Genomic DNA, 9,810 nt, shown 5'->3' with positions numbered 1-9,810 from the left:
AAGATATCTCAAACTTATATATCTAAGACTAGTAGGTATACTTCCAGATTTGATCTCCATCAACCAGTCAGGTTTTGTTAAAGCTAGGAACATAACTGAAAACATCATGCTGGCACAAGATGTGTTTAGGGTATCAAGAAGCCTAATGTTAGTGGAAACAAACATCAAAAGCTGAAGCATGACAATGCTCATAACCTGGAAAAAGGATAAGTATGTAAGAAAAAGTGAAAGGGTGAAACTTACCAATGCTCCTAAGTCCTAACCAATTCTGATGTTACTTCAGTAGATTACACGTTACTTGGTTACTCACGTGAGTTTCTCATGATAAATTGGTCTTAAGGATTGACTGGTCATGGTCTGGACCAGATAGGTTACTCATTGGCTCAGTAGCAGCACTATACGGGTCATTTGTTGGCCCTGTAACCTACATAATCTGTGACGTTCTGGACATCATATGATTTACAAGAGTGTCAAAGGAACACTAAGTCACATTTCTAAAGACCTACTTGTAACAACTCTCTATCTGAAACTGTCTCCACCCCTTAAGTCCTGACCTCCCAAAAATTAATGCTAAATCTGTATTTGATCTTGCTCAAGTAAACCCCATCTATACAGTCCTTCACAAGATTTTGTTTTAGAACATCTACTGTCCAAATGCATGATAGACATATTTGCAAGGTAATGTATTTGTTGTCTCATACGGTGTAGGACATACTCTACAACTTAACAAGATAGCATCACAATAGAATACAATCAGTTAATGTGACATCCCGTTACAGATATTGTGGCATGCTGACTCTCTCTCGAGACCTTGGCAACAATGGTGTATGAATTTTGATTAAAAAAGGCTCAGATATTTTAGCAATACATCATCATAAAAGATATAAACTCTAAAACCTTCAAGCATTTCGAAGATACAATCTCATCCATAACTCCAACGTGAAACGGAAAAATCATTCATTTCAACAAACTGAGTTGTGAACATCAGACGATTTTGACATTAAAATACCGCTTAAGTTTGAATTTTGGAACATTCCAGTGGCTAAAACATACCAAAAACATCATCAAGTACCAAAAGCTCCATATATTATTATCTCAAAGCACTAAAATTCCAGTTCAACAACCTTAAAAAATTTGCACTGCACCTTATGGGACATATTCTACTTAACAAGAAAGCATCACAACAGGATACAATCAGTTAATGTGACATCCAATAGCAGATAATGTGGCAAGGCAAATCTCTTTACCTTGGGCAACAATGGTGTATGAAATTTAATTCAGAAGGCTCCAATATAACCCAATAAATGTCTAGGAAGCAAAAATCAGCAACACATCCTCATAAAGCTACAAACTTTAAAATATTCAAGCATATAGTATAATATAAGCTCATTCATCCAAGCACAGGTACTAGACAAATAACTTCAACGTGAATCGGAAAAGCATTCATTTCAAACAAACCGAGTTGTGAACTTCAGAAAATTTTGACAGTAAATTACCACTTAGTTGTGGCTAAAACATACAAAGGTCCACATTATTATCTCAAAACACTAAAATTCCAATTCGAAGTAACAAATTTTGCATTTTCACCTTATGGGATACCCCAAGGCTTAGGTTCGGGAAGTGCGACAACCATACCTTGAAGCTCCTTTGAAAGAATAACCTGACAACCAAGCTTAGAATGCTTATTTAAAACCCTAGCTCTAGAATTCCTTTTCAAAACATACTTCTCATCATAAGAAGCTTCTCAAACCATTCCTGAGCAATATGAACCTCACATTCAGCTGAACAAGCATCAATATCTTCAAGCCTATGTGAATCCGGGTCAATTAAACCGTTATTAGTTAGGGCTTTAAGTAGTGTTACCCGACAGTCCTATGACCACTAGGTCACATTTCTAAGTATCTAGTATAAATAAGCTCATTCATCCAAGCACTGGTACTAAACAAATAACTTCAACATGAAACGGGGATCATTAGTTTCAAACAAACCCAGTCGTGAACTTCAGACAATTTTGACATTAAATACCACTTAGTTTGAATTGGGAACATTCCAGTGGCTAAAACATAGCAAAAACATCATTAAGTAACAAAAGTTCTCACCCTTCAGACTCATGTGACTATTTTCCACTGTTACCTTTTTTTTAATAATGATTTGAGTATTATTTTTTTGTAATAGATGTTTAAATTCTTTTTAATTTATTCAAAAAAAAATTGTGTTTACAAAATGCTGAAGTGCACGTATATCCAATTCCGAGATCACCATTTAGGTCATACCTTCGGTGCGTACAACTTCTAACACGTGGTTTCTGAAGTTCAAGCAAAAACAGGATTCCTTAATTTCAAGCAAAAATGGCTAAACAATAACTGTCTTGAAACATCAAGAAGAGCATGTGACAACCAATATCACGAAATGGATGAAAAAGGAATCTCACGAAATGGAGAAGCATTAACATAAACAACTGGTACATTATACTAAAAGTGCAAAGTATGAGCTTTTACATCAGAATAAAAGTTAACAAGGCTACTATCAGTACTAGTAGTTAAAGCATAAGGGTTAACACTAACAGCTAAAAGGATCTTTAGCAAAGTCAAGCGATTAGTGCAGGTAAGTAGCCTGATAGTGGTAACCATTTCCAAAGAAGTTGCCATGACCAGGAGGAGGAAGGTTGTAGGCAGTACCAAGAAACGTCGGGACGTGGGTGTCAGTGGGTCCGGGGTAAGCATATGGTCGGTCATATATGTACTGCGGATACCTATCAGTCATTCTACTAGCATAGAAGTTTTTGTCAGAGGCAACATTAGTGAAGTTAGTGACTCGAGATCCATTGCCTACGCAATTGGCACGAGGTCTCTTGGGTTGAGGTTTGGCAACTTCAGTCGCTCTTTTCTTGTCTGCCTTTTCTTTCTCCAGCTGGAGAACCTTTTTCTGGAGAGGATCCACAGGGTATTGCCCCTCAAGTTTATGGTCTTCAATGCACTTAATCACAGCCTTCAGCGCAGTGAGCTGCTTCTCGGTGACATCATTCTGGAATAAAGAAGATACTTGATTGTTTGTACGTAAATAAGACTTGCTTTCAAAAATAAATTCTCATTAAAGATGTGGTCTTAGTTTTTAGTTTTCACTCGACACGGAGTGTAAGAAAATAAAGAAGACTTTTGAAGTAAACTAAAGATGTGTGTAATGTACCAAAATGCTCTTTGAATCTTATGATCTTGAATATGCCATTTAGGATGTTAGGGGTTAAAGAGTTAAACTAAATATAGAAAGTAACATTCTTTTTTAAACAGACTAAAAAAGAAAGTGAAAAAAAAAATTGAAACAAAGAGAGTAATTAATAGAAGAGCATCGACTGAGCAGCACTTGTCTCCCAACCCAAGGGAACTAGAGAAGAAAGGGATTCTTGCATACAGATCATGATATGACAGCGAACACTTACACAGAGCAATGCGGAAAAAGGGGTGAATTTCAAAATATAACGAGGTACAGAGTACAAACCTGTGCATTAGGTGATGCATTTCCAGATTTAACAGGTGAACATACTTTGCTTGCTTCATTCAAGTAGGATTTTAGTAGTGAAACAGGTGAAAACTTGTCAGTCAGCTCAAAGGCAAAAGCTAGATTAACAGCATCTATATGCCTTCCATTATTAACCAACACGTCAATAACACCTGTAGAATCATAAAGCAAACAAATGTTTAAGAATCTGAAGCATATGAGCCAACCTGGCCACCTAGACCATATCCAGTAGATGACAGGAAATACTGCTCTGTGTAAAAAGCTAAAGATACGACATATTTACATGTCAACACTACGACCTATGTGCTGTATTCTTGGGAAACAAGTACAGGGAGAGGGACGTAGTTTATGTGCGTAGAAAACAGCTTTCCCCAGCTGCTGCTGAGAGAATTATTAGGAATTTGTGAGCATTCAGTAGATGTGACGAAGATTACTGCAAGATCTCATCAATACAATTAACATGGAAAGTTATTCTGTTTAAAATCATAGCTGCCACTGCAGAAATTGATGGATCTTTGTAGCTTGATGTTTCACTCGAGACATTTTTTTCAAGGAAGTTAGACCCGAATTACTCCTCCTTTTTGGACATATTGTATAAACGGAAGGTAGTCCACTCTCGCATGAATGATACTTGTTCGGAAACAAGAAAAAACATCGATGATAATCAACTATTTACACAGTGCCTTGTCCCACCCCAGGAAAGGAAAATGAGGAAAGCCTTCTGAAAACAAAAGAGGTCAAGTGCAAAGTACTCAAGAAATTGCAAACAATGGTCAGTTAAAAATGTCCAAACAAAGGGGGAACTAGCATAGTGTCATGATAGATGATAGACTAAGTTTATCAGTTGCATGAAGACAATTATCTCCCAGTACTGAGATACCGTTTTAGATGTCTATGTTGTATTTATTTATGTATGCATGTACGTATATTATGTACATACTGTATATGTATGAATATTTGAGTGTGTGTGAGTGTATTACATGCAGATCTCACGGGGCATGACATGAAACCACATGACTTTCCAAAACTATTTTAGGAAGAAGAAAAAAGAGAACAAAAGTAGATTATAACGCAAAGTATCAATGAACAAATACTTGAAAGGTCAATACCAAATTTCACCAAAATTAGAGCCTTTTAGTTAATGTGACGTTAAGTTCAGTACTTTAATACCAAGGGACCACGAGTCCACGACACAATCTAGCTACTAGAAAACAAGATGAACCACATCCACAGAACTTAGTGCATGTGCGTAAAATTTCAATGTCCAAGAAAAAGAGTTTAACGAAGTCTCAGGAGATAGCTTTTTAACCTCCCTAGTTTCTTAATACAGCGAAATTTTATTTTAAAATGCATTAATTTGCACCATATGCACTTCATCTAGTTTCTAAATCTTTTATAAATTTGTCAAACTGACCCCCCCCCCCCCCCCACACACACACACAAATGAAAAAAGGAACCTAAAAGACTAGAATAAAGTGGGAATAGAGGAAGTAACATATGAAGATAGTAAGATAGAGTGAATCGAAGTACTGTCTGGGAGATTCAATGCTTATTGCTTCCATTTAGAGGCAGACTTCATGTAAGCATGCGAAACCAGAGTGCAAATCAATTTTAACAATCTAGGAATCTTCAACTGTGTAGACAGAACCAAAATACAATACTTTTAACTTAACTAAATATGAATACCCTTTGACCAGTCAAAGAACGCAGAAAAGGGCGAGAACAAAAAAAAAATGGAACAAAAGAGAGGCTAGAGTTTTTGAGCAATTCATCAAAAATATAAGCATATAAAATCCTCTTAACCATCAAATCAAGTATTTTTGAAAACCAACCTGGCATCCACTCAGACAATCCAAGGGAACGACAGAGATCAGCTGTCTGGCGACGACGTGACACCATGGGTATCAACTTGTACAAGTCTTCCTGGTTAAAGTTAGAGTTAATACCAAAAGTAGCTACAAGCTGTAAGAATGCATGAGCCTCCAAGGAATTCCCGTTATTTGCATCAATGTCAAGTTCATCTAACTTTGGTTTCCACTCCTCAGCAATTGCTTTTGCGCGCCCCTTTACACTTTGTGATATTAAACTTGAAACAGAATCCAATTCCAGGGTCATTAACAAAATGCTCAGGCATTCCATCAGCATAATACAAGTTCGGCGAAGACCTAAAAGATTTGCATCTTTTTTAGCATCTGAATTTGACACTTCTGAGGGGTAAAAACCCTTGAGTGAATCCAGCACCAGATAGGCAGGATCAACAGAAGCTCTTAAAGCAGGTGGAATTTCCTCCCTTACGGCAGCCAGGTTCTTGCGGTTGTCCGATATAAATTTGTGGAGGCCTTCTGAGTCCATATCTTGACATAACTTAACTAACTCTGGATAAAACTTCACTTCCACGATATCGTTCTTGAAAGGCTTCATATTATCGTCTATATTCTCAAGTGGTATGAAATCAGGGGGCTTTCCTTTGAACATAGACGACTCATGAGCAGCACCAGCAGGTTCCACACAATAAGGCTTCCTATGCTTCCCCATAGCAATAGTAATGGCAGAAAGCGCTGCATCTCTTTTCTCTTGGAGGCTTTCAAGTGAAGCTTGCTCCTTAGAGATAACGGCAGCTTGACGATTCTCCAACATCTTTTTAGATTGATCTATTTTTGTTTCAAACTCCTTCTCTTGGTCTTCCAGTTCGGTGAAGCGCCTCTTCAAGGACTTCTCAAGCCCATGTAAGTGCTCTTCGAGTTGCTTCCATTTCAGGTTTAGCGTAACAGCACGATGACTTTCCAATTCAGCAAATGCTTTTTGTAGCTGCTGTATCTTAGAGGTTGTGGAGTCCATCAGTGTTGCAACTGATTGTGTATCTTCCATGGTTAAAGTTCCTATAAATTAGTACAAAAGAATTTGAGAGATGAAACGCGAGAACAAGAAAAAGCTTTCACTATTGTTAACTAGAACTCCATTTTTTTTTAATTGAAAAACATTTACACTTTGAAGTGTAATCTCTAGACAATTTATTGAAAGAGATCATTTACAACCCCATACCGACCAATAAAAACTCATTAGATGAACCTAATTGAGATTTGAGGTTAGAATCTCATAACACAAGTTTGTGTTCTAATACAGCATAACCAACCCTTCTTTTCTTTTTCTTTTGGGATTTTAGTATGTCAGAGTTACTCACACATGCTCCTAACTAAACTCCCTCTTCATCGAGGCCAATAGAGCATCTTCCTACGATAAAGTACCTACTACTCTTTTTCAACAGCATCGTTGTTAGAAATGAGGCAAGATCTGCTTATAACCAACAGGGAAACACCTCATAATACACACGAAGGAAAAGGAAAGAGTATCTTATGATAAAGAACCTACTACTCTTTAATTCTCATTAATAACCTTACATAAAGCCGACAAATTCAAAATACACAGTAAGTTCGTCACACAAGCAGTGGCGGAGCCAGGAATTTGGCAAAAGGTTTGCAAATTTTCCTCTCACTTGTGTTAGGAGTATGCAAAATTAAATATATACTCATAATAGCTATCATTTAATCAATGTACATCGCGTAATTTTCTTGCGAAGGGTGAGCACCGGAACACCCATCGCCTAAGGTGGCTCTGCCCATGCACACAAGAAACAAGATCACTCATGGAAAATAAACCAAGAAAATCAGAATTTAGGCGCAACAGATTATAGCTTAAGATGTGTAAACAAAATAACAAAATCATCAATCAATCACACCTAAAATCTCATGAACTTCTATATCCATTCCGTTCTGTTGGGACTCATATCATAATAAGGCAAAATAACAGATTCCCTTAACTAGAGGTTCTCTAAAACTTATGCTTATCCTACACTAACATGCAAGTCTTCAAGCCTGACAGAAAAAAGACCCCTAGACCCAATAAGAAAAAGAACCCCCACAAAAATGAAACATTATCAATAATATTCACTCCGTCCCAATTTAAGTGTCTAGCAAATGAGACTTTGGAATCTTGTGGTCCTAAATTAAAGATCTGAGTAATGTACTAAAATATCCTTTGAATCTTGTGGTTTTAAACTTGTTAGGTAAGATTTCTGAATTGTCAACTTCCTAAATATAGAAAAAGACACTCTTCTGAATTGTCAACTTCCTAAATATAGAAAAAGACACTCTTTTTGGGACAAGACTAAAAAAGAAAAGTAAGACACTTAAATTGGGACGGAAAAAAACAAGTAAAAAACCCAGAAGGTAACATGATGAAGTTAACATGATTTATTAAACGACACAGAGCTAAAGAGAGCCAACACAACAGTGAAATATCGCACTATAGTACCTCCTGGACCTAAGTAAACGTCAAACACAGATATTCAGATCGCCTAAAAAAGACTGAAAATAATTTATTTATTTTGCCCATCAAAATGAACATGTAAAAAGCTAGAAAACTGGCTAAAAAGGAGCATTTAAAGCAACAAAATTTTCACGAATTTTGTAAATTACAGCTGAAAAAGTAGAAGTAAGAAATAATTAACCTAAATAGTCTCTACCATCCTGCCGCCGGATGTATAATATATTTATAGTTCATCTATAATATGTATAGAATATATAATTAGCTAGGTTTGGCCGCGAAATTTGATCAGATTTTCAAAATTTATCTTCAAAATATTTTCAAGTTCCATTATCAAAAAAAAAAAAAAAAAATCAAGTTCCAAAAACTGGCTCAGACCAATTTTTGGCAGAAACTTCACTTCCACTCACAAAACATTAAAAAATTTCAAGTAAAATGCATGTCAAAAAATCACAACTTCAAGAACTCACAAAAGGGAGCTAAAGTGTGTAATTGATATATATACTGTCTAGAAAAGGTAAACAATGAATCCGGTTAGCTATTTGTCTAAAATTTTAATGAGCAAAGACTTGATCTGAAGCTACTGAGTAACTTTAAAAAAAAAAAAAAAAAAAGGGGGGGGGGGGGTTGAAAAGTGAGAGCAGAGCTTACAGGTGAAGGAATATCAAGTGTCGGTGGCGAAATTTGCCTGAAAAATTAGACCATTTTTCAGGTTGTGAGAGTTTTATTATGGTTGCTGTGAATCCCTAAAATAGAGAGAGAAACAAAAGAGGAAAGTACTAACAGTAGGAATGTTGACTGTTGTTTTACGACAACTTCTGACACATTAGCACTCCCACACATGCAACAGCAGCCTTTTTTCACCACACTCTCCATTTTCCTATTACCACACCCCCTCCACCTTTTTTTGGGGGGTGGGGGTGGTTGTTTATATGTACTTGCCACTTGCCTTGTGTCGAGGTTATTTTCGATATTTGAGTGAGTAGAAATGTTATTTTCGATAGATCTTCTGTTTGAGAATGAGTTTGAAAAAAGAGCAAGAGTGAAAAATAGTGATAAAATAATGAAGAAGGAAGTGCTAATCATAATGGATAGCCAAAGCAAATGAAACAATAATAGTAATAGAATCAAAGAATAAGATAATGCTAGCATAAAATAATAATACTAGTAAGGAAACAAATAGATGTTCCAAGACTAAAACCAGCTCTACCACAAGGAAGGGATAAAACGTTTGACTACCCACTAACCGTCTATCCTAATCCTTGATCTCCATGTTCTCCTATCTTGGGTAATGTTTTCGGTGAGCTAGAGATATGTCATGTTCTGTATAATCACATCTCCCCAATTCTTCCTTGGTATACCTACCTCTCCTCAAACCTCGCACTGCTAGCCTCTCGCACCTCCTTATTGGGGCACCTATTTTCCTCCTCTTCACATATCCGAACTATCTCAACCTCGCTTCCCGCATCTTCTCGTGCTGGCGGCTACTCCCACACCACAAGAAAGAAGACCTTCGCTAAAAAAAAAAAATGTTGTCATAGTATTAACTATTATTGCAAAAAGTACTTTTGGCAATAATACTTTTTTATTGTTGCATAAACTTTTACCATCGGCTGTTATTGCAATGACGTGCAACAACTTTTTTATTGTCGGCAAAAATTGTTGCCAGAAGAACTTTTTGCAACAATAGTCAATACAATGGCAACAAAAAAAAGTTCATTTTTAAAAGTTTCATCATATATGCCAATAATAAAATTAAGTTGTTGCCAAATATTGAATTTTGCCAACAATATTATTTTTGTTGCCAAAGAGTTGTTGTCATTTATGTACTTTCGTCCCGTATAACATCGTTCCTAATCATGATACATAAATCTAATTAATTTATTAATTTTTATATTCATTCAAATAGTGTCATACTTATAAAATAAAAGAAAAAAATACTTTATTATTTGGAGTAACTTAAAAAAAAAC

General features: G+C 36.2%; 1 protein-coding gene across 1 annotated transcript; it reads right to left on the bottom strand.

Annotated features, from left to right (window-relative positions):
- Window positions 1–2,427: 2,427 nt before the first annotated feature.
- LOC132605753 (FRIGIDA-like protein 3) lies at window positions 2,428–8,681 on the bottom strand. The gene is made up of 4 exons (XM_060318980.1): window positions 8,491–8,681; window positions 5,349–6,395; window positions 3,496–3,668; window positions 2,428–3,024 (listed from the first exon to the last, which is right to left on the bottom strand). Exons 2-4 carry the CDS (start codon window positions 6,382–6,384, stop codon window positions 2,596–2,598), a joined length of 1,638 nt encoding a protein of 545 aa, XP_060174963.1. The 5' UTR covers window positions 6,385–6,395; window positions 8,491–8,681; the 3' UTR covers window positions 2,428–2,595.
- Between the last annotated feature and the right edge of the window lie 1,129 nt (window positions 8,682–9,810).

This window comes from Lycium barbarum, chromosome 8, assembly GCF_019175385.1.
Source record: "Lycium barbarum isolate Lr01 chromosome 8, ASM1917538v2, whole genome shotgun sequence".
NCBI lineage: Eukaryota > Viridiplantae > Streptophyta > Magnoliopsida > Solanales > Solanaceae > Lycium > Lycium barbarum.
The sequence above is the reverse complement of the archived record's forward strand: the minus strand, read 5'-3'. Positions and strand labels throughout refer to the sequence as shown.

Excerpts from the sequence above, each read along its gene's own strand:
- LOC132605753 (XM_060318980.1), bottom strand. The coding sequence starts at position 6,384 with ATGGAAGATACACAATCAGTTGCAACACTGATGGACTCCACAACCTCT. Across the intron at positions 3,669-5,348 it reads ATTGTCTGAGTGGATGCCAG|GTGTTATTGACGTGTTGGTT; the intron begins GTTGGTTTTCAA and ends ATGATTCTACAG. Across the intron at positions 3,025-3,495 it reads ATGCATCACCTAATGCACAG|AATGATGTCACCGAGAAGCA; the intron begins GTTTGTACTCTG and ends TCTTTATTCCAG.